Here is a 25,970-nt window from a genome sequence, read left to right as displayed (position 1 = left end):
CGCATGGAGCCTTGGAGGGCTTTTCCACCTACCCCGAATGCCTTTCTCCTGCATGTCTGCATTGCTCCCTCCGTCACCACCTTCCATTTTTTGTCTGTCTCACCTATGGGGTGCGACCTACCCTGACTCCCTACGTAGTACTGTAAAACCTACCCACAGCTCCCCTTACCCTGCTGTGCTTTTCCTTTTCCGAGCACTATTATGTCTCACATGCTATAGTTACATATTTGTTATGTGCATTGGTTATTAACTGTCTACTGAAAGAGCAGAGGCTTCATGGAAGCAAGTATTTCTGTTATTTTAGCTCACTGATCTAGTCAAGCACATAGAATCGTGTCTGTCTCTGTTCAGTGAATAATAAAATCTGTTTTAATAAGATGACTCTGGTGACAATGTGGGGATGACTTGGACAGTTATCACAAGTAGATGGAGGAAGAGCAGTCACCCACTGCTCTTAGCTCCACTGCTAATACCCAGTCCGAGCCACCAACCTCTCTTACCTGTCACACTCTAGGCACAGGCCTTCTTTCTCTTTTTGAAGTATAGAAAAACCCTCTTTAAGGCCTTTACACTTGATCCTTATGCCTAGCAGGCTCATGCCCCAGATCTTGGCATTGCTGGCTACTTCTTTCCGTTCCATTTTCAGCTCAGATACCTTAGAGCACTTTTATTAACAAGCTAATCCAAAGAAGGGGCCTCCCTTCTCTGCTCTGCACCATCACTCTCCTTCACAAACTTCAGCACGTGCTAAAATCATTGTGTTTGTTCAATTATTATCTTTCCTTCTTCAGGATGTAAGCTCCATGAATACAGGGTCTTTCCTCATCAATATTCAATCTCTGATGCCAGGAAGAATGCCAAGCACTTCATGAGTGTTCAGTATTTGTTCCTGGAAGAGATTACTGCAATAGTCCCAATCAGAGAGCTGGGGCCTAAACTACCAAAGTGGGAAGATTCTAAAAGTTCTCAAGTAGAATCCACAGGAGTTGGTGATTTAGTGATGTTAGAATTAATAAAAGAGGAGAGTTAAGGATGGCTTCTGTTCCTCCTTCACACCAGTTCAGTTTTGACTTTTGGGTTTGATGTACTTCTGAAACATCCAAACAGATATGGTAAGTCCACAGCCAAATGTTTCAGTCTGGGCTAAAGATGAAGATGAGAGCAAACACTTATAGATAAAACCAGGAGGATAAGCAAGATCGGCAAGAGAGGAGAGGTTCATTGCAGCATTATTCACGGTGGCCAAGACATGGAAACAACCAACGTGTCCTTCGATCGATGATTGGATAAAGGAGATGTGGTGCATATACACAATGGAATACGACTCTGCCATAAGAAAAGATGAAATAGTGCCATTTGTGACAACATGAATGGCTCTTGAGATTATTATGCTAAGTGAAATGTCAGATAGAAAAAGTTGAGAACCATATGATTTCACTCATATGCGGGATATAAAACTGAAAGCAACAAAGGAACAAGACAAACAAATAAAGAAACAAAAATTCATAGACACAGACAACAGTTTAGTGGTTACCAGAGGGTAAGGGGGTAGGGGAGGTGGTAGAAGAGGTTAAAGGGGGTCAAGTATATGGTGATGGAAGGAGAATTGACTCTGGGTGGTGAACACACAATGTGATATATGAATTATAGAAATGTACACTTGAAACCTATGAGTTTTATTGTTTATTGTCACCCCAATAAATTTTAATAATAAATAAAAAGAGGAACATAAGTGAGTTCCTACAGGCTGGAGCTCTGTGGAACTCCAAGTTGAACTAGGAAAAAAAGGCGCAAGCAGAGAAAAATGAAAAGAAGCACAGAGGAAGGTAAAACACAAGCTAGAAGCCAAGGGAGAATGTTTAAAAAAAAAAAAAGAAATAAAAAAGGAAGTATTGTGTCATTATGCTGTTTTGATAACTATTGACAAATCAAGATAAAAATGTAAAGATGTTCACTAAATTTAATTAGTGACTTCAGCAAAAAAGCATCAACAGAATGATAAAAAAATTTACCATAATGGAGAAGGTTGAAAAGCCAAAAATATCAAAGATATACTTCAGAACTTTACGTACTATACAAAGCCCCTCTCAATTAAGGCTCATTCTTCTAGAATTCAGTCAGGATCAACTGTCTGCCCTAAAAATGGTCCCAAACAAAGGAACACGATACTGGACTCTTCGAAACTGCGGGGAGAGTTTTCTTACCTAACCTATGCTAACACTTAGCGCAGAGTAAGCACTCAAGAGATGTTACTTCCTTTTCTGATTCCCTCATCATAAGAAAGACTTCGAATCCAGAGGAACCTAAGTACCTCAGCAGCTACAGTAAAAATGAGTTGGGTTGGGTTCATAAGCACTTTGAACTTTCCCTAAGTTTGATATTTTCACACACACAAATATACAGTCTTTTATCTGGCATATTAGATTAGAAGCTAAATGTTAGTCACTGTCATAATTTTAGGTATTCTTTATCCAGGTGGGAGCAATTGGATCAATTAAGCACACTTCAGTTCAGTCGATATATACTGTTTCTTTGTGGGGTCAGCACCAGGGTTCATACAAGAAAAGGACAGAAACATAGGGCAATAGCTGTGAGGAGGCGCTCCTTTTCATCTTCTCTAATTAGCCAAATTCCGTAATAGAGAAGATACAAAAGCCTTTCTTCCAGGGGGTGTCCTCTGTACAGGCCATGTCTGGGTTAACATGGGCAGAAACAAATGAAAATAATACAATCAAGCTAAAAAAACCTGTCAATCAGAAAGATAATTTACCCAGATGTACCAGACGGACAGAGTACTGGGCTGACACAGTCCAGGACTGACACACAGAGGGGAGATCCTGCACTGAGCATGTGCTGAGCACCAGTAAAGGAAGGTCATCAAATGATGAGCAAAGGCATTTGGGGAAAAATGTAATATCTGAGACATAAGAAAAATTAGACATGATAGGAAAAACTCAGACTTTGTTGGACTCCCTTATACTTACTTTATTGTTTAATATTGTTTTAGTCTGGATTACATAATACTTCCACTGCTTGAACATTCTAAAAATCTTGTTCCAACCCGACACAGAAAGCATTTTCGAAAGTGTTTGGTTTTGATTTAATGATAAGAAAATAAATTAGAGGTAGAGATCCATAACTTCATTAAAAGATATATGCAGGGGCCAGCCGAGTGGCTCAGTTGGTTAAGAGCTCGCTCAAGAGTTTGAGCTCTGAGCAACAGCGGCTCGAGTTCTGCCCGAGCTGAGCTGCCGCTGAGCTGCCGACAGGCGGCAGGATGGCTCAGCTAAAAAAAAAACCAAACAAAAAAACCACAAAAATATATGCAGATATGTTGATGTTATTTTATTGAAAATAGTTTATTTTCCTAACTTCTAAAATAACTAATTTTGGCAAAAGAATTGTTCATATCTAAACTCAAAATGATTTAATGAACAATTTAAAGTACATTTCATGAACTTCACACACACACACACACACACACACACGTTTAACAGAATAAGAGATGAGTAGCAGCAACCCACTTCTTGAGTTGGGTAGGGCCCATATGACGTCATGCCTTTGTTAACCATTTAATGGTTAAGTCTGGAAGCTCTCCTAAAACATCAAGAGGCTCTCTGAAGATATCACGCCACTATCTTTTGGGAAATTTGGAAGAATGATGAGGAATCCAGAAACAAATTCTGAGTTATCATGTGAATACAATAATAATCGCAATAATGACAGCTAATGTTTATTAGGCAATAAAACTTTCTAGACACTGTTAGAAACTTTTATGTGTCATCTTATTTAATTCTTACAACAATCCCATAGATTAGCTTCCATTACTATCTTAAAATTCAGGGTCTGAGAACTTAGATTAATTTGCCCAAGGTCATACATTGGAGGTGAAATTCAAACCAAATGTGTCAGAGTCCCGTGTCTGCAATTTTTGACACTATGTTTTACTGGGGAAAAGGCGAGCCAGCATCTTTCTATAAACAAGGCAATTATCACCATTAATAACAGAACTGTCCCTTTGAAGAACAAAACCCCACGGGGTTATTTTCACCAACTCTACAGCAAATGTCTTGCTGTTAGCACACTGTTAAACCTGCATTGATATGTTGATAAAGTCCAACATGGTAATTATAATTGAATTCTAAAGTGTCATACATTTCTAGCTATCAGAGAAAGAATTGCAAATTGAAATGTCATGGTTTCTTTTTTAGTTAGTATATTACACAAGCTTTCTAATAATTCAATGATATGTTTAGGTACCTCCAGGGATGTTATTATAATAAGTATTTTTTTAAAAAGCTGGCATCATTTTGACAGAAAGCAAGTTTTCACTTTTTCTCTTATATCATCCAACTCGTATGAATAAAAACATTGTTTTTTAAGTTACTGGAAGGAATGTTATGGTAGCAAGATTAAATGGATTATAAGAAAAAAAAACCTCAAAATAAACAACAACAACAAAGGATGGGAGGAGGGGAGTGGATCAGAGCTACTCAGAGAAGTCTTTTTTGTGTTGAGGAATCTAGAATGGGTCAAAGGGTATACACTGAATTATGCCCAGTTCCAAGGGCAGAGAGGTTAGAGAGTTAGGTAATTTAAACATATAAACAGACTTACTTTCAGAAGAGCCAAGGCTACATGAAAGATTATGTTCAAACCCTGAAATAGAAAAGGAGAGTCAACATCAGTACAGCATACAATACACATATAATAATTGTTAAACCATGAGATTTTTTTAAAAAGTAACTTCCTTTTCTGAGAGGCCTATTGCAAAATTTAGGTGCTATTTAATGAATGGTCACATAAAATTATTGTTTTCACAATAAATTATTGTCCTTCCATCTGTTTCTGGATTACTTCCATGATCTCAGGCTTATAAAACTCAAGTTCCTAGATGAAGATGGCAGTGATGCAGAAGTAAAAAATTATTAACTGAAATTCATAAGTCCTTGTCTGTACCTCTGGGGGGTGTGGCTAAACTGCCAGTGGCAGACAAAACAAAACAAGACAAAACACAAATAATGTTGCTGATAATGGAGACAGATTGTATGAGGGGAGTTATAAGCATCACACCGGATTCCTGGATTCCCGCTACTGTTCTTATATTCTGATGTTTGTTTTAGTGCTTGCTTTCAACCAGACGGCAATTAGGAGCTGTCTGCTAGACTTGCTTTTCCTTTTTTCCCCACTGAAAACCAGAGTGATATTTCTTTGGGAGTAAGCAAATTAAATAGCCATATCGGAGCTGGATTGTGAACTCTGGGTTAAGCCCGATGACTCTGAAGAGATGCTGAGATATTCAATTCAAAAGACGGAATCAAATGCTCAGGATGACAGAGGCAGAAGTCATCATACATGAGACGACAATCTTTCGAGTAGGAGTTGACATCTCCCATAAGCCCAGAGTCTATCTGACGTGCCCTCTTCATCTTAGTCACAAATACAACCTCTCTGCCTTCTGGCTATGGAGCTGGATCAGACATATAATGCAAAGAACTTCTAATAAACCGTCCTTTGTCTCCAAATTCAGAAGTGAGGATTAGGACAACGTACTCAGAATGCATTCCTGTCATAATTTGCTAATGTAACCTTTCACATTAGTCACCAAAAACATCATGTAATGATGGAAGGAGTGAATGATAAACACAAAATACTTGGGTTTACTCAATTCTTTAAGAAACCAAAAGCAGTAGGAACTAAAAATAGGAGACAAAAACAAATCGACACAGGTCATCGCAACACCAAGTAATGATCCTAGACTGCTTTGATCACTATTTATCAATTAGAAGAAAGAAAGATGTCTATTGCAGACCAAAGCACTTGGGTTACAAATAAGCAACACTTGCTTTCCCAACCTAAATTTGCAACCTCACCCACTAGCTGCAGGGGAAACTTGCAGACCCAGAGAAAAAAAGACCTTCTGCTCCTCCTTCACCCCCACATCACAGCTGCTAGGCAGTAGAGAGTTCTTACAGCCTTAGTGCTCACTGAGATGCCATCAGGCTAAACCCACCATGTCCCTGTCTTGTTTTCCTAGTCACTGCTCAAAACCAAGTCCCCTTGTCTGCAGCTCTCTAATCCTCATGATGCTCTGGTCCCTTTCCTAAGCTTTCTCCCTCCCTCTTCTCCTTCCCAAGCCCTTCAGTGCCCTCTGTGGAACTACCACTCCATGCTCAGTCAACTCTTCTATATTCTCAACCACCCTCCCAAGTGCATGCCCCCCGCCCCCAACCCTTGAGTGTACCGGGAGAGCGAAATCGCATTGATTCTCATAATAACATGTATTACGATGCCCATTTTTCAGAATATTAACTTGACTAGCCTAAGGTTATATATGTATTTAGCAGCAGGCTGGGGTCATTCCCCAAGCCTCCTCAGATCTAGTTTAATGGTATTCTCACCACACAGTGCTGGGGTAATGTACACAGCAAGTGCTTATTTGATGACCAAATGATTGATCTATACCAGCTCTCCCAAGTTTTCTGGGATTTATTCATTTCCCCATGGACCCAGCTAAACCAGTTACAGAATCATTATCAAATTATGGTAAGAAACCCTTTTTTTCAATTATCTCAAAGTAGAAAGTATTGGACAACCGAGCTATAAAAAAACACAAACACAAACTTAGAAATTAAAAAAAAATTAGAGATCTCTAAAAAGGCAAAATAGTTCTCATTAACTAAAATTTATTCAAAATTTTAATTTATATACACTTCAAATTAGTTTGGTGATATGATTTTATAGTTCATAGATATCAGAAGTAGCAAGCTAAAATCAAAGTGTGTGCTAGGTGCGGTTAGGGACAGAGAGCTTGTAGAGACAGTTGTCAGAATTAAAGTATTAGGTCTGACAGAAAGAGAAGACATACTGTAAAAACCTTTAAAATGTACAGTAGTTAACATTAGCTCATCATTATGTCATGTTCAGAAAATTGTGCTTAAGAAGGGAGCATAGTATGTGTTTTAAATAAAAAGCAGATCGTTTTTTTTTTAAGCTTGGGGAAATAAGGTATAACTTTCAGTTACCAGAACAAGTGTATATATGTAAACTCTTCAAGTTCAGAAGAGTAAAGTGTTACGGCCTCTGCTTACATGATGCTCCAGACATTATCCACAAAAGTCAGGAAAAGCAAAGAGTTCACAAGCCTTGAACTAAGGTAGAATAGTGAGGCCAAACTATGCCAACGAGGACACTTTCTGACCTCTGAGTTGCTGAGAATGAGGAAAAACTTGCTATTCTACCAAGATCTTTATTTCACTGTGAGATGTATCCTGATTTCCTAAGAGGAGAGTAACAAAGGCACCCTTAGTTGGATATTTTAAAATATCTATTTCTTTCTTTTAAATAAGACTTATTTTCATTTAGATATATAATTAGAGGTATCATTAAATTACAGGGACTTCCACGGGACAGCATTTGGTCAGTTTAAAAGTGGGGCACAACAAGTAGGGTGGATTTAAGATGATAATGTGAATACCAGCCGTGGTCCTCAGCCTCCCAGCCAACAACACAGTGAACTAAAGGCACCGTGAACTGAATCCACCATTATTACTTTATTGTCCACCTAGTCTTACATGATCCAACCTTTGCCTAATTCGGCTGAAATTTCATTTTTGAAATACATTTTCAAAAGACAAAGATGTTACACGTTTTCAAGATGCCTCCCCTTTTCAGAAATATGTAATTTGCAGCAATTTGTTTGCTACTGAGGAGTAAATTAGGCTTCCTAATGGGACTCAAAAGGTAAAACATTTGGAGAGTCATTAAGAGCAAAAATAAGTAGATATGTTGTTATGGCTACTTATTATTTATAGTGCAAGGTCCAACTCCAAGTGCAAGATAATAAAGAAGAGCCAACATGCACTGAACATTTTCTATGTTCTGGGATCTGAATGAATTACATTGAAAACATGTCCTTATTTAATCCCATGATAACCCTAAATTCCATTTTACACACAGGAAATGAAGACTTAGAGCAGTCAAGGCAAATTTCTCAAGGTCACACAGCTAGCAACTAGATTTTCACCTAATCAGTGCAACTCTGCAAGTCATACTCTTAACCACTAAGTTAGAGAAGATGGCTCCACGAGGAAGTGAGTGAATGAATGAAAGAATTCCTTAGTTGGGCATTATTTATATGTCCTCTAATTCCTAAAGGATCAAAGTGATTCCTCCCATTTAAAGGCAAGTAAATTTTGACAGCAGAGATTAGAAAGATAACAAATGGATGACTTCTACCCAAACCCTATTTTATCATTTGTCTCCATATTGAAAACACTTCACAAAAGTAGCGGCTGCTTATAGGATGTGAGGCGATAGCCTCCACTTGCTGTGGAAAGAAAGGGTCAACACCTTCCCTGGTGACAGCAGGGCGAGAGCAGCCCTGTGTGCGTGAAGAGGTGGTTCCTGAGCTGACTGGGAAGCTGCTGTTCCCAAGTTCAGTCATGGCCTGGAAAGCTCTTCGCTTACAGAACACCTACAAGTAATTGCCCCAAATTAAATAATTGCTGCAAAGTGCAGATGCTCGTGTTCCTGGGTAGGCCAACATGGAGCGCCCACGATCCCGCATGAAGGGAGGCTGACAGCAGAGCACTCACTGAACAAAGACACGCACATGTCGGCTGTGATGAGCAGGCAGCCGTGGGCTCAGAGGGAGCTGCCAGGCTGCGTGAGGGGCTGTCAAATGCGATGCTGACAGCACAGAGAACGATTGCTGCAAAGGTGGTGTCAGAAAGTGCCAAATGTGCCTTGGCACCTGGGCCTCGGGGACCAAAATAAAAGGGAAATAAAGAGTATGTGGAAGTGGGAATTCTAACAGTAAGGCCATGACACATGACCAAGCCCGAAGTGGCCAAGGTAAATGGAGCAGGCCCACAGAAAAATGCAGCTAAAGCCACAGGAAACGTGGGCTGCCCTTTCTGACTCATCCGACATGGGCATTCCACCCCAGGAAGGGGAATGACTAAACAAGGTGGCATAGAAAGAGCTGATGAATGAACTGAGCACTTGCTGAATATTTGATAAATGCTAGCAATTATTATTAGGCTCACGTATTTGCTGCCACCATGTCCAGTATTTTATATATTTTTTCACTTAATTCTCTCACAACTCCATGGCCTATGGGCTACTGCTACCATTATAGAGATGAGGGCGCTGAGGCTCGGGGACACCACACTGTTAGTAAATGGTACAGCCAGGTCTAGAGCATCTGTCTGTCAGATAAAAAACAAACCCATGCTTTTATCATGGAAGCTATGCCCGTACTCTGGGCCCAGGCCTTCCATGACTGGCAGCTTTCATGCCTCATCTCTTGGAGTATTCGCTCTTGGATGTCAACCACCATGTAAGAAGCGTGATTACACTTCGAACCCCATGACTAATAAGTCAAACAAACAAGAAAGGGCCTCTAGGACGAGGTGCCATCCACAAGAAAGATCATCCAGGTACCAGATGTGTGAGGGTGCCAGATGTGTGAGTGAAGATGTCATTCTGAAAGTGACTTGTCCATCACCAGGTGCCCCACCTGAAGCCACATGGCACAGAGATGAACCACAGAGCAAGATCCTTTCCAAATTCCTGACTTATGAAATTGTGAACAAAATAAATGGCTGCTTTGAATTTTTTAAAACCTTTCATTTTGAAATGATTTCAGATTTAGAAAGAAATTGGCAAAAATAGTACCAACAGTTTCTGCACATTCTTCACCTGGCCTCGCCACATGTTAACACCTTACATAACCACAGAATAGCGATTGAAACCAAGAAAGTAGTATTTAAATTTTCTCAGGTGTCCCACTACTGTCCTTTATCTGGTCTGGGACCCAATCTGAGATCATACATTGAATTTGGTTGTCATGTCTCCTTGGTACATCTGGGACAGTTTTTAGTCTGTCTTTCATGAACTTGACACTTTTTGAAGAGTACTGGCCAGTTATTTTGTAAAATGTCCCTCAGTTTGACTTATCTGATGTTTCCTTATGATTAAATCTGGATTGTGTATTCTTAGCTTAAATGCCACAGAAGCAACACTGTCAGCGCGTTGCATCGGGAGGCTGCGTAATATCAGTTTGTCCCACCCCAAAGTCATTGCTTCAGAGCCACTCAGGCATGGTGTAGCATGTTATCAGGCAACCAGAAGAGAACCCCTTTGGCTTCTCTGTGATAAAGTTCTTATTTCTGTGATCTATAAAGTAATACATTTTTCCACAGAAGGAAGAAAGTACCAGGATTATCATGCAAATATGGCTGCTCTTAAATATAGGTCCTGTGCCAAGAATACTGTAACACGTTAGCTAAAAAGTATTTTGCCTTATTCTGCTTTTGTTATTGAAAGCTCTTTAAAATTTCAATCTTTTAGGGTGACTAAATAATGGAGTTTGCTGGAGTACCCAGTAAAATGATGAGGCTTTAGTTTTGGGGGTTTGTTTCTGGACACCCTCTAGAGGGCTGTCTTGCAGCACTGAAAATCAAGCAGCAGCTTGAAAAGAGGCTTCAGGCCCCTTCACAGCAGCCTCCCATACAAATTCATGTAAGTGCTGATGTTTTAAAACACTCATGTCTAAGTCCTCCCTTAGGCCCACCACTCATTCACTAATATAAGATAAAATATGACAACATGGCTGAGTCTCCATCCCTTTCCCCATTTTTATTACGTATTTTCCATTTTTATTATAGATTTGTTAGTTTTTTCACAGAGTGGTGAAGAACAGAGTTCAAGAATGGGGAGGGATCAGAAAGAAATTTAACATATGAATGTATCTGTTTTGTCATGGGTTATTGAAAAAAATCTTTGCTTGATTTGCATTTGTTTATATAAATGAAGTACTGGATAGACATATATCTTATAAAGTCTGAGTCCTTGATTATGAGTGACTCTGGTAAGACGTCTTAGAGGTTCATGATATTTGAGTTAAATAAACCTTTCCAAAACAAGGCAGGAAAAATAAGATAAATTAATCAAAAAAGAGGTTTTGACAGGTATTCATCAAATCAGAGGCATTCTGAGGACTATTTAGTACATACAAGCATTTGTATGTTTACTATCATCCCTACACCAAGCGTCTCCCAGACTAGGACAGGAGATAAAAATAGAAACAGACATCACACCACCCCTGCCTAGGTAATAAGGGGCAGGTGACCTGGAAAGGACCTTATAGCTCCTATAAAGACACCCCATTGGCAACAAACACTGCCAATCATCCTTCTTTCTCAAATCCCCTCAAGTCACGATGAGCCTTGGATTATAGTCTTCCAGCTACAGTTATTGGTCAACCATTGCAGGCTGCGGGGTGTTTCTGATGGCCTTGAGAATGACAAAAACTTCCACCAATTCCTAATGACCAGCTGACCTTGGGCCTCTCCTTCTGCCCGTCTTCTGCTAGCTCTCATCGACCCAATTCACCAACCGCCTTCTGTGCAGGACAGAAGCGGGACAGGGAGGCATGTGCCCCAGAGCTTGCTGGCGCCCCCTGACCCCAGCAAATGTCCAGGTCTTGGGCCACATTACTATCAGCTCCAGAGATATGTGGGCAACATGAAAGACTTCTATTTCCCTTAAAGTCTGACCCTCTTTCTGCCTTTATCTCTGTTTGGAGACTTGGTAGAGGGTAGGGGGTTATGAGAGGGGCTCTGGAGCCAACCCACCTAGGTCTCAGTCGACCTTTCACTCCCTCCTAACTGTGTGACTTGGAGCAATTATTTAAACGCTCTCTGCCTCAGTTTCCTCGTAAACAGCAGCTACCTCAGAGCTGTGGTGAGGTGAAATGCATTATTAAATGAAAAGCACTGAAAACAGCGCCTGACACAGTTAAACACTACATGTCCAAACACATTATTACAGTAAAGTCCTCAAAACTCCACCTCCCAGAATTTTTATAAGGAATTTCAGTGATTTAGGTCTCAAGGAATTTGCTACGTATTTTGATAACAACTGACCCATACATTTCTTGTATAACTTCTTGAAAAATATTCTCTCCTTTCTCTCAATCAATTTGATCATATCAAAGACAGTCATAAAAGCATGAGCTTAGGCCACTAGGAAATGGAAGTGGCTAGAACTTTAGGAGAAATAGATCAAAGAATTAATAAACCATTAAAATGAATAGAGAGGTGTTTATAGGTTTTGCTTCTAGCAGATGACAGAAGCTAAGTCTTTGGCATTTACTCCTTAATTGCTAGCTGGAGTTTAAAGAAATTATTTCAATTAAACAGAGCTCAGTTGCACTGAAAATGTAGGAAGTTCGCCCTGGATAGGCTGCTGTCTCGCCTCTAACACTCACTGCTAGGCAGACTGTAAGATCGCTGAGCCAGACAGGATCTCGGGGGGTGCATCCACTCAGGCCCTGAGATGTCAAATCCCAGCCACAGGAAACAGATAGTGATAATAACCAGGAAGCTGGATATCCCTCCTGTTCCAGTGTTTACTGCTTCACATGTGAGTCTGCCTCATATCTAACTGCCGTTCCTTTTGCTACAGTATCCATGTACTTCCTTTTGTTCTGTCCCCAAAGCAAACGGAGAACACCTGATGGCAATTTTTTCATGTCATTGAAGGTGCCTTTTGAAGGCATACTTTTCAAGGTTAAATATTCTTTGTTTCTTTTATCTGTCCTCATATGTGCTAATTGAAAATTATTTTGTTTGCCTATGAACTCTCTTCAAGACCTTCATAAATCTCCTAATAAAAAATAAAACTAGATATTATGCTGTAGCGTAGGTCCAAATGGTAGATTACTACTGAAGAATTACCCACTACTTTCAGAGTATTAAATTTAAGCCCTAATACTAAACTGCCTACCCCTGCCTTGAGCTTGAGATCAGCTATGGGTCTTACAACCTTTGCTGCCATACTTACACAAGTGCCTTTCTTTTAAATAAGGGCTACTGGTTTAAACTACCCAAGCCTAACAATCCACTTTTATGGTTTGAATATAGTAGCAACACTAGATGTGCTGGTTTCAAATGAAGAACAGACTGAGTAGATTTATAGAGACATAGCTGTTTTTAAGTTCTAGTTCACCAGAAGATGTATCAAGTAAGACATCAACATTACCAGGGCGGATTTTGGAAACCAAGGCTCTTTTACAGACTATCCCTATAGAATCTAGCCTTTTTAAGGCTGGCGGGATTTCCAGGCAGCTTGCAAACTTAAATGGAGGGTGAATTTATGAATAAAAGTAAAGATGGGCAGCCAGGAATGGTATGGAAAAAAATTTTCTCAAATTGGAGATCTAGGGTATAAAGGTTTTTGTTTTTGTTTTCTGAGTTATCCATTGGAACATACATTTGTTCTCCAAAAAGGGATGTGCTCTATTTTTCACAAATGTTGAGAGAAGCAAGATAATTAAAAATCCTGAAAAAGTTACCCAAGTAGAAAACTCCTTTTCTAGACATCCGAAACATTGGGAAAAACACTCATTTTGGAGGGGTACCTAAGTGTCTGTAGACAGGAGGACAGGGAAATGTGCCTCCGCAATTCCCAGGGGCCCCCATGACCTTTCAGTAGTCTCACAGCAATGCTTCTGAGGACAGTGAATTTCAAAAGCAGGGTGTCCTAGGGGGAGGTGGGCAGGGAGAGCAACACTGCTCTTCTACTGCAGATGGCATTTGGAAAAAAGGCTCTGCCCATTAAATTTTTCTCTAGGCCATAATTTTTACTTTTTAATCAAATTCCTATGTCCCCAAGCAGAACTTATTCTATGCCAGTTTTAATTTCCTTTAGGACTCTGAAATTGTGTGACTCGGCTGGATGACCCCTCAGGTGTGAACAACTCCACGCCTGGGTAAAATCAAAGGCATTCCTTCTCAGAGAATAAGTGGGTGGACACAGCATCCTGGGGAACCACACAGGTGCCCTGGAAATGTGACTACTCATTTTATAAACAATCAGCTAGTGTGTGGGAAAATCCAGACTTCAAGAGACAAGCACTGTATCTCCAACCCACCAAAACAAGGTCTTATCTGAGTCAAGTAACTGTTTTAGAATGTACATTGAGTTATTGAACTAATTTGTTTAGCTTTTCATATTTTTACGCTGTAAAATTTTAAAGACAACATAAAGGGAAATAAATGGGTAACACATTACAAATAGAAATACAAGTTGTAGTTGAATTTTGAATTGGTTCCAATGAAGTATTTGGAGGTTACAGTGTGTGCAGGTTACAGCGCTTGGCCAATAAATGATTAGGTCTTGAATATAATTCTCTAAACAATGTTACTGCTGGGAGTGAAGACTAAGAAATTGGCCTGCAGTGTTTTCTGGAGAGAGGCTCTGGGTTCCTTTGCTCCTGTACACAGAAATGCAGTTCTGGTGATTGTATATGAGAGTCACTGGGGAAAATATAACCAGGATCTTTACGAGTTGTTTTATGTTTGTTGTTTTCTAAAGCCTTGCCACAGAAAGTATGCTCCATGGAGGTGGTCTGGGTACCACCTAAGAGTGACTGAGATGGTCAGGTTCCATAGCCCAGAACCATCAACCTGGAATCTGAATTGGCATTTAAATAGGATTGGCAGGCGATGCAAATGCATATTAAAGTTTGAGACCCACTTTTTCTTTGAGACATTACATATCTATTCTGCCAAGTTATTCAAAACAGTCTACTTCCCACGAACAGCACACAGCCCCTTGCATGCATCAGTGAAAGTGACAAAAAGTCATAAAGATCAAGCTGTCAAAATTGATATCTTTTTAAAAAATAACTCAAATTTTCTAATTAGCTTTATAATAGTGACAGATAATATAAAAGACTTCATTTTGAAATATCACTTTAGATGAAGAAATTACTTTTGATCCAGCCTTGCTGATCAAAAATTGTGAGGAAATAAAAGAGGAAAGAAAGTGTCCTAATTTATAAAAAGTCTGTTGCAAATCAATTTATTAACAGAGCTTATTAACAAGGTATTAGCCTCTATTTTTCCTCACATGAATCCTAACATAAAAACCTCACCCCAGCAGAAAATTCTGGAAGAATAAAAATTCAAAGGGAAAATGCAAAGTGCCAAATAATTAAACAAACAAAAACATTTAATATATAAAGGATCATAAAGTCATGATTATATCTTCAAAACTGATTTCAATCAATAAAGATAACTCTAGTACTGTCAACTATAGCTCACGTAGAATTATACTTTTTGCCACCAAACCACATCACAATTTTTTCCTTTGATTCGCAAACTCCCAAGAACGGCCCCAGAACACAGTGAAAACCTAGGCAGCCTACTAAATCTAAACACGGTCAGAGGATAAGTGAGCCCTTCCCTCTTTGATCCAGGAAGCCAACAAGCAATAGACATGACTTCAAAGGCTAGTTCATTCTGGGAAACATAAAGCACCGGGACTATCTTTTTTCAAAGATGGATAAGAGATTCCATATAGACACAGTTTCTATACAAGTTATAGAAGGAAAGTGAAAGGTTAAAAGGCAAAAATAAAAAAGTAAAGTGATGTAAAAGGTTATATATTATTGATGTTTCCAATTTGTAAGTCTAACTTTCTCCAAACAGAAAACTTGCTAGGGAGAAAACAGGAGATCATGTTTTCAGAAGCTTTAAAAAAAAAAATTAATCAAAAAATTTCCTGCAATATATTTCTCTTTCTCAATCTTTAAGCTATGTGCATAGTGCTTGGGAAGGGGGATGATTGCCACTGTTCCAGACAGATATTTCACCTGGGTAAAATATAGCAAAAACACTTCTTAAGAGTTTAACTTAGTTAGCTTTGACCTTTAATTACATAATTTCATTTTTAGGACCAAACAATAAAAACGAATATTAAAAATCTATATCACAAAATGCTCTTGGCTGTAGATAGGCGCTCTTTTCCAATTCAATCCAATCCTGTTCTACTCAACCTCATCTTTTCTCATTGAGCTGTCAGGATCCATCAAAGGGCTCCCCAATCCTGAATTGCACCCTTAACAACAATCATGGCCTGTTTCTGAAATATGAATTCACCCACCACCCTTCATCTCCTCTGCTGACATTTTCAGCTAACCACCATCATCTCTCACATGGGCAGTAGTCCCTAACTGGTCTCCATGGTCTCCTTGTCTCCTTCAGTGTATTGACAACAGCCATGGTCATCTCCAAAACACTTAAATCAGGCTATGCAATTCCGCACTTAGAGATCACCAATGGCTTTTCGCTGCCCTTGGGATGAAATCCTGTGTCCTCCTCAACATGACCCCAAGCTCGGGGATTAGTGGGTCCACCCACCTCTTCTTGACCAACTGCTCTCTGTGTTCTAGAAGTTCTGGCTTTCTTTTAGTTCCTCCCACCTGAAAGCCTCACATATGCATCACCACACCCATCACTGGGAATTCTCCTACTCATTTCTCAGATCTCAGCTCTAAATGTCACTTACTCAGAGAGACCATTCTTGAAACTCTGATCTAAAATAGGTTTACTTATTACAAAATTTGAGACAGCTTGTACTTGCCTTCATAGCTTTTATATTGTATAATCATATTAATGTCTATTAAGTCGATCTCAATCTAATGTGACATTTAAGGCCATTATTTCCTTATTAATTTTCAGTCTGGGTGGTTTGTCCATTGATGTTAGTGGGGTATTAAAGTCCCCTACTTTATTGCATTGCTGTCAATTTCTCCCTTTAGATCCATTAATATTTGCTTTATCTATTTAGGTGCTCCTATGTTGGGTACATAGATTATGACCATATAAGTTTTTGTGTTTATGTGTTAGCTATCTGCCCATTAACCTGTTAGCTCCATGGATGCAAAGACAATGTCTGTTCCATGAACCACGGCATCTGTTAGGTCTAGATCAGTGTCAGGACATACTTGGGCATTTGAAATTTATTAAATAAAAGAATGATTAGATAAATAAAGAAGACATTCCCTTTAGTGGGTATTTCTGGTATCCTAGATGTTGAATTGATGAGCCTATTAATGATTATTTTTCTAGAGACAAAAGACAAAGCCTTACTTCAAAACAATTAGGAAGCTATGCTGCTCCTATTTTGGCTTTCCTGGCATCCTCCTGAATGCTTTAAAGACTGAAATTAGACAGTCATCCACTTCTCATTCCTTTCAAATGCTTTTGAAAGCAAATTAGTCATGAGTCCTTTTAGCCTCCTATTTAAACCTTTAAAATCTAAGTATTACAAATCTAGTTATGCTGCTGATATAATTCAACACACTAAATAATGTATCTGATGAATCCTTTTCCCCAAAATATAAGAAGCCACAAGGCTATAACAGGAAATCAAATCTAAAAATTTTGCATACATTGTATGTGTTCCCTCCCCCATAATGCCACAAAAATGTAGTGCTGTTGGACAGTTCAGTGCTATACCACACACTCTTACATGTTTACTTAGTACAAAAGATAAAAGGCACAAGTACTAGAGGATAGACTTCTAAAAGCCACAATCCACAATGTCAGCTCTCATTCTCTTTTTTTAATGTATTTTTTATTGGGGTATAGTTAACATATTTTATAGATTTCAGGTGTACAACAAAATGATTCAATATTTGTATAAACTGGGAAATTATCACAATAAGTCTAGTTACCATCTGTCACTATACATAGTTACAATTTTTTTTCTTTTTTTTTTTAAAGATTTTATTGGGGAATTGAGGGAGGGGAACAACACTGCAGAATCGGGGGAAGGGGAACAGACAAGTTGCTGTCCTTTTGTTCTTCAGTCTAGTTGTGGAGGACGTTGCTTCACTGGCCCATGTTGGTATTATCACTGTGCTCTTCCTGGGTGAAGCAGATCAGTCACTGGCCTCTGAACGGCCGGCCGCTCATGGCAGCTCTTGACAGCTCACACTGGCTGCCGGCTGCTCACACTGGCTGCTGGCCACACACAGCAGCTTATGGCAGCCTACTGCAGCAGGGGCTGCAGCCTACGCTGTCGCCGGCGACTCATGGCAGCCCAGCTCCAGGTTGAGCTGTTGTTCAGCATCTTAGCTGTGGAGGGCAGTGTCACTGGCCCTCATTTGGGTTCCAAACCGGACCCTGCTGCTCAGAGCTGGCGTCCCAAGCCAGCTCTTAACCAACGCGCCACTCGGCCAGCCCCCAATTTTTTTTCTTCTGATGAGAACTTGCAACATTTACTCTCTTAGCCATTTCCAAATATACAATACAGTATTATTAACTATAGCCATGATGCTGTACATGACATCCCCAGGACTTATTTATTTTATAACTATAAGTCTGCACCTTTTGACCCCTTCATGCACTTCACCCATACCTCATACCCCGCCACCACCCCCCACCCCCTGCTCTGGCAACCATCAATCTGTTCTCTGTATATGTGAGCTTGACTTTTTTGTTTGTTTTGTTTTAGAGTCCACATATAAGTCTATGGTATTTTTGTTTCTCTGACTTATTTCACTTAGCACAATGCCCTCAAAGTCCATCCACATTTTCGCAAGTGGCAAGGTTCCATTTTATTTTTATGGCTGAACAATATTCCATTGTACATATGTACCACGTCTTTTTTATCCATTCATCCATCAATGGAAACTTAGATTGTTTCTATATCTTAGCTATTGTAAATAATGCTGCAATAAAAATGGGGGTGCAGATATCTTTTCAAGTTTGTGTTTTTGTTTTCTTCAAATAAATACCCAAAAGTGAATTGCTGGATCATATGGTAGTTCTATTTTTAGTTTTTTTGAGGACCCTCCATACTGTTTTCCACAGTGGCTGCACCAATTTACATTCCTGCCCCCAGTGCATAGGGTTCCCTCTTCCCCACATCCTCGCCAACACTTGTTTCTTGTTTTGTTAATGATAGCCATTCTAACAGGTATGATCTCTCATTGTGGTTTTCACTTGCATATCCCTGATAATTAGTGACATTGAGCATCTTTTCATATACCTGTTGGCTATCTGTATGTTTCCTTTGGAAAAACATCTATTCAGGACCTCTGCCTGCTTTTTAATCAAATTGTTTTTTTGCTATTGAGTTGTAGTTCTTTATATATCTTGGATATTAACCTCTCATCAGATATATAATTTGCAAATATTTTCTCCCATTCAGTAGACTGCCTTTTCATTTTGTTGATGTTTTTCTTAATTATGCAGAAGCTTTTTTTAGTTTGATGTAGTCCAATTTGTTTATTTTTGCTTTTGTTGCCTTTGATTTTGGAGTCAGATCCAAAAAATCACTGCCAAGACCAATGTCAAGGAGCTTACTGCTTATGTTTTCTTCTAGAAGTCTTCTGGCTTCAAGTCTTACACTCAAGCCTTTAACACATTTTCAGTTCATATGTGTGTCTGGTGTAAGACAATGGTCTAGTCTCGTTCTTTTGCACGTGGCTGTCCAGTTTTCCCAAGACCATTATTCAATAGACTATTTACCCCACTGTATATTCTTGTTTCCTTTGTCATAGATTAATTGACCATATAGGAGTGGTTTTATTGGATTGTCGGAAAAGTCATGACGTATTTGTTTCTATGTTTTTTGTTACAAAAATACATCATGGCTTTTCCGACAACCTAATATTTCTGAGCCCTCTATTCTGTTTCACTGATCTATGTATCTGTTTTTATGGCACTACCATATTGTTTTGATTATTACAGCTTTGTAATATAGTTTGAAATTAAGGAATGTGATGCCTCCAACTTTGGTTTCTTTCTCAAGATTGCTTTTTTGGCTATTTGGCGTCTTTTGTAGTTTCATATAAATTTTAGGATTCTTTGCTCTATTTCTATGTTTTAAAAAAGCCATTGAAATTTTGATACGGTTTGCATTCGATCTGTAGATTGCTTTGGATAACATAGACATTTTAACAATATTAATTCTTCTAATCCATGAGCATGGAATATCTTTCCATTTATTTGTGTCATCTTCAATTTCTGTCATTAATGTCTTATAGTTTTCAGTGTATCGGTCTTTCAACTTCTTGGTTAAATTTATCCCTGTATATTGATTGTGTATCCTGCAACTTTACTGAGTTATTTTTATTAGTTCTAACAGTTTTTTTGGTGTAGTCTTTAGAGTTTTCTACATATGTAAAATCATGTCACCCTCAAATAGCGAGTCTTACTTCTTCCTTTCCAATTTGGCAGTCAGCATTTATTCTTCATGGTCTTATTCCCACTGAATGTATGTCGGTTGATATTACAACACAATTATTTTGGCTCCCCCTAAAACACCTTTCTAAAGCATCTATTTCATAATGCCATTACCCCAATTTAAAGTTTCAGTGGCTTCCCATCTATATAACTATGCTCCCCAAACCAGGATATGCCAAATCCGAGGCACAGCATGAGAGCAAAAGAAGTGGGAAGAGTTAGGCATACTCCTATTCCCACACCCTAACTGAACAAAGTATTTGTCCTATAGTATATTATTGGGCTTACAATATAACAAAATCATTATAATAAGCCATATAAATGTAGAATCCTTTAAGCTCGATCCTGTATTTTTATTGTCAGAAAAAGAAATAGGCTTAGTCAAAGTAAAGGCACCTGATATCAAGCATGAGGAATTTACTGAGTATCAAGCTACTCTTCTACTTTATATAAAAAGGTCTTTGTGAATCTGGTTTTTAAAATGCTTTGATTCTTCAGGAAAAGGGGAAATTTCAGATTTTCAAAAACGATTTCAAAGCTTAACATATACATATAGGATACTACTAATGATTATATATCATTTTCTGACTTAGTAAAAGTAAAAATGTGAAAGTCCCCCAAATAGTCTGTATTGGAAAAATACGATTCATCTTCATTCCCTACTTGGCAACTGCTAACTCTAAATCTTCATGAAATAAAATATTTGCCTATTTTAAATCATAATTTGTCCCACTGCAGCACTGCTGTGAAACAAACCTGATCCAGATATTAGCGCAGAGGAAGTTGAGCTGTTAAAACGCTCATCTGTTCTCTGTCAACTTGGCTTTGTTGATAGGCCCACCATAACATCTGAGCAACAAAGGAGCCTTGAAACAATCAACAGACCAAGTTTTCGCCCCCAGAATCAACACTAAGAATACAGCAACCACAGAAACATTGCTGGATATTTCCCTTAAGTTTTGTGTTTCTCTGAATTAATTACCTTGAACTATTACTTTATTTCCTAGAATTTGTCAATATAATGATTTCTAAGAAATAAAAAGGTGCACTGTCTCATGCCTCTCCATCTCACTCTTCCCAACCCTCTAGAGAAGTGGTTCTCAACCTGTGGGTTGCAACCCCTTTGGGGGGTCTAAGACCCCCCCAATGGCCTAAGACCATCGGAAAACAAAAAGATATTTACATTACGATTCATAACAAAATTACAGTTATAGAGAAGCAACGAAAATAATTTTATGGTTGGGGGTGACCACAACATGAGGAACTGTATTAAGGGGTCACGGCATTAGGAAGGTTGAGAACCGCTGCTCTAGAGAAAGGACCAGGCCTATGTAATGTGACAACCACCCTATGGGACACAAAGTCGTTCCCCAAGAATGCTGCTGCTGCTGGTGACTAAAATGATCAAAAGGCACATGTCCTTCAGCCCAGACACACTCCAATGTACAAGTACAAAAACTGTTAAGTCAGCATTCCTGAAACTTGAAAAATTGAAAAACTTGGGGACATTTGTTAAACATGCAGATTCCTAGGGTCACATCCTCAAAGAGCCCAGAGTCTCAGGTGGGTCTACAGAGTTTGTACGTTTAACAAAAACTCCTCAACACCTCCCCCCACTGCAAGTGATTTTTAAAATTGTGATATAATTCAAATACCATAAAATTCACCTTTAAAAGTGTACAATTCAGTGGTTTTTAGTACATTCACAAGGTTGTACAACCATCCCCACTATCTAATTCCAGGACATTTCATCATCCCAAAAAGGAACCTCATACACATTAGCAGTCGATCCCCGAGAATAAGGACTGGATCATATTTCTAGATAGGTGAATAGGCTAAGTAGTATCTATCTTCTAAAGGTGACCTGTTGTTCAGAAGCCTGAAAACTTCATATATTTCAAGGTTGACTCATGGTATCTGAATATGTTTAGTACTATTCTCTTCAACCCATAGTCACTGATTGTAAGCTGTTTACTTTTCAAGTTGAAAGCTTATTAATTATCAGATAAAATGCACTTTGATTCTAAACGAGCATTTAAAGGAGAAGCTTTATCAGGACTGTTGGAAAACTAGCCTTCATCCTTTTACAAGAAGGCATATATTAATACTAACAAATGATCTTTAAAAAATATTTACAGGGGAAAAAAAGATTTACAGGGAGAGAGAGATTTTGAATGCTCAGGATGCTCTAATTTTTCTCTGCATTAAGGACTCTTATGGACAAAATGGACACTTGCCTCTCTGCCAATTAGCATACACAAGAGTATGTACCTATTTCACTGGGAAGCTGGAGACCAACTAGGCCATGACCACTAAATGCTGTAAGTAAGAAACGACGGCAGAACGGTGACGCAGCCCAAGCTGCAGTGAAATTCGTCCATGAGGCACTGGAACATGCAATGAATCACTCTATTCAGTGGAAATTTTCTGGCATTATTCCTCAGCAAAAAAGAGCAAAATGGACTAGATTACTAGGACATGGACAAGAAGCAAAATGTCAAGTGGACTTCTAAAAAATGAGTTTCTGAAAATTCTGATAAGACCATCCAAAAAGCAGAAGACCAGAAGGTCCTACTATGTCTCTTTTTTTTAAACCAATGTAATCAGCAATTGTAGCTGTATATTTATTGTATATCTTGATATAATTCAGAGGCCCTGGGGAAATGATAAAAAGGTCAAACTATTGTTTGGTGAAAAATGCCAAACAATGGACGCTGATGGGAAAGTACCTGAAGAGGGAAGCCAGAGAAGAATACCAGGAGCATCAGAAGATGCCACTTCATGGCGAAATTCTGTGAGAACACAGAAGGAGCACCTGGGAGATGAGGTCAAGAGTCTTGGGCTGAGAGACCAGAACTGACGTTAAGGATTGCTAAGACTTCGACTTTTAAAGGAGAGGAAAATGGGGGCTTCTTAAGAGAAGAAAACACCATTGGTCTATTTGCTATAGAGATGGACAAGAATAATCAGGCTATCTGCTCATGTCAATTAAAAAACAAAAACAAAAAGCAATTTCTAAGCAGGCCGATTTAGAAGCTGAGAAAGCAGTCTGTTTGGAGAAGGTAAAAACGCTGGGTGGCTCAGTTGGTTAGAGCGTGTGTTCTGAGCAACAGGGTTGCCAGTTCGAGTCCCACATGGGTCAGTGAGCTGCACCCTCCACAACTAGATTGAAGACAACTACTTGAGCTGAGCTGCCGCTGAGCTGCCAACAGGTGGCCAGATGGCTCAGTTGGTTAGAGCACATGCTCTTAGCAACAAGGTTGCCGGTTTGACTCCTGGGCTGCGACCCCCACAACTAGATTGAAAACAGCGACTGAACTTGGAGCTGAGCTGCACCCTCCACAACTAAGACTGAAGGACAACAACTTGAATTGGAACTGATGGGTCCTGGAAAAAACACATTCTTCCCTGAAAAAACACATTGTTCCCCAATAAAGTTTTAAAAAAAAACATACAGGAGAAGATATTTTAGGCCCTTGTGTGACCCAGAAATACTCTCCAGAAAAGCCTGCCAGGTTCCTGTCCTCAAATAGTTGAGACTTAAAAATAGATGCCTGAGAGTTTACCAGCAAAACTTGGGTATGAATAAAATTAGGCGGTAAAAACAAGTAGCTACTCTCCAAAACAAGGTCTCATTTTCAATCTACTTCCAGCTGGTACTATACGATAGAATTCCTTTTCTATTGTACAATCTAAATGTTTATAAATTGGGGGACTTGGCCTATAATCTCACCCTTAATTCCTCTCCATGGTACCCTAGGGTCAGTCTTCCTCTTATTCACTGTACTTCAACACTGGCCCTCTTTTAGTTTTTGGAACATGTTTATTTAGTGGAAAACTACTGAAGGGTCCTCAGCAGAGGAGTGACATGATCTGATATGTGTTTTATAAAAATCTCTCTGGATGCTATGGAGAACAGTGGGATAAAAAAGACAGGAGGTCAAGTGGAAAGACCAACTAGGAGGTTACTGAATAATCTGTTACTAATAACTGCAATGGAGGTCTTTAAAAAAATATTAGATGCTTTCAGAATAGAATTTCCAGACAATGGAAAGCATTCAAATATTTTATATCAATTTTCAGATAATCATTAATTTAAATAGACCAAAGCCACATACTGTCTTTATTGAAAACCCTACCAGCAAAAATTACACCATGAAAATAATTTGGAACATTGCTACCACTTTCACCCTGAGGGCCATAATTTTTAGGATTATACTTTATATTAAAACTGTGCAACTCCCCATTCTAATTAAATAAATATCTATGGCTGGATAACATATATCTTGTTTCTGAGATGCATTAGTCTTACGTAATAAACATTATATTTTACAAATGCCAAATTCTAAGCAGGCAACACTAAGGACTTTAGTCCATGAGATAGCCATGTGCACACCAGAAAGATTCTGTTATGTCAGATCCACCAATGACCCTTCTCAGAATATCTGCCTCCATGTACAGTTCCTGCTGAGTGGGCTGTAGCTCATGTGACTCACCCCAAGACCACCCTTCAGCACAGCATACTGGGCAAGAGATGGGCACCTAGCCTAAGGTGACCCATACCTGTGACCTACGACTAACGCAAGCTTATTTTAAAATGTGAGCAGAACCAATTAGGCTTTCCCTCAAAATTTTAATCTAAAAGATTTTTAAGAGATTGCCAAGAGCTGACGATACCACAGCTGAAAAGTCCTGGTAGATCTTTCTGAGATATTTTAGGCTCTGTGCAAAACAAAGCTGCAAAGAAGCAGGTCGGGAAAGAAGGAAGAAGGCCCAATTCATACAGTGACAGACAGCAACACAGATGAGTGTCTGGAGTGTCTCTGGCACCTGTCCTTTCTGAGGTCCACTAGCTCATCTTTCCCTGGATTCCCTCTGTGTTTATAATAACCCCCCACTGTGCTTGAGCTACTATGTCTGGGTTTCTGTGTCTTAAAATATCTTAACTAAGGCAGAAGGAATTCCTAAAGATATTAACAGTTTTTTCTCTTAAAACTCAAGAGCAAAGTGATTTTTCAGCCTGTAGGATTTCATAAACACATTTAAATGAAGACAATGAAAGTCATTTCATCCATTAATTCTTTATTCCTTTTTCCTTTAATAGCTATTGCTTGTGTGACTAGGTATACACAGTAGTGCACCAAAGAGACGTGGCTTCTTGTTTAGGAAATTTATAATCTAGAGGAAGAAACAGGCATTTGAAAAAGAATACACAGTGAATAAATAAATAACCAGCAACTGTAGGGTGCTATTGCAGATAGTAAAAGGAAGGACCTACTTAAGGATGGGTGATTAGGGAAAGCTTCTTGGAAGAAGTAACACTGAACCTTAGACTGAAGGAGTTAAGCCGGTACAGTGAAGAATACATTCTAGGCAGAAGGGAAAGAATACGCAAATGACTTTAGCCTGAAGAGATCATGAGTGTCCCCAAAACGTAAAGAGGGCCACTGCTGAAGTACAGTGAGTAAGGGGAAGGCTGAGTGCAGGGTACCACTGGAGAGGAATGAAGGGTGAGATTACGGCCAAGTGAACCAGCATGAGGCTTATTTCATGGGAAACCACTGAAGGGTCCCCAGCAGAGGAGTGACATGATCTGATATGTGTTTTATGAAAGCCTCTCTGGATGCTATGGAGAACAGCGGAATAAAAGAGACAGGGGGTCAAGAGGAAAGGCCAACTAGGAGGTTACTGGATAGGATGTGATGCTGGCTTGGAGAGAGAAAACAGGCTTCAAGACCTGTTTTGGAAGTGGACTTGATAAACCAGTGTACAATAATATTTCCCAAATATGTTCTTTTATAAATTGCTCAGAGATACATTCATACGTAATAAAAATACAGACATGCATGGGATGATAAACACTGAATATTGTATAATGGTTTCTCTGAGGAAGGCAAAGCAGGGTGTGGTCAGGAAGAG

At 39.1% G+C, this 25,970-nt stretch overlaps 1 protein-coding gene across 5 annotated transcripts in view; it reads right to left on the bottom strand.

Moving 5' to 3' along the window:
* The window catches only part of RABGAP1L (RAB GTPase activating protein 1 like), a 457,210-nt gene that overhangs the window by 124,814 nt on the left and 306,426 nt on the right, over positions 1-25,970 (bottom strand). For all 5 annotated transcript variants that reach the window (XM_019648299.1, XM_019648284.1, XM_019648290.1 and 2 more), the window contains exon 18: positions 4,618-4,659. In XM_019648299.1, coding sequence (XP_019503844.1) covers positions 4,618-4,659 — 42 coding nt within the window. The remainder of the gene's footprint in view (positions 1-4,617; positions 4,660-25,970) is intronic.

Source organism: Hipposideros armiger, unplaced genomic scaffold (assembly GCF_001890085.2).
Source record: "Hipposideros armiger isolate ML-2016 unplaced genomic scaffold, ASM189008v1 scaffold_6, whole genome shotgun sequence".
Taxonomy (NCBI): Eukaryota; Metazoa; Chordata; class Mammalia; order Chiroptera; family Hipposideridae; genus Hipposideros; species Hipposideros armiger.
This window is presented reverse-complemented; position numbering and strand designations above follow the sequence as displayed.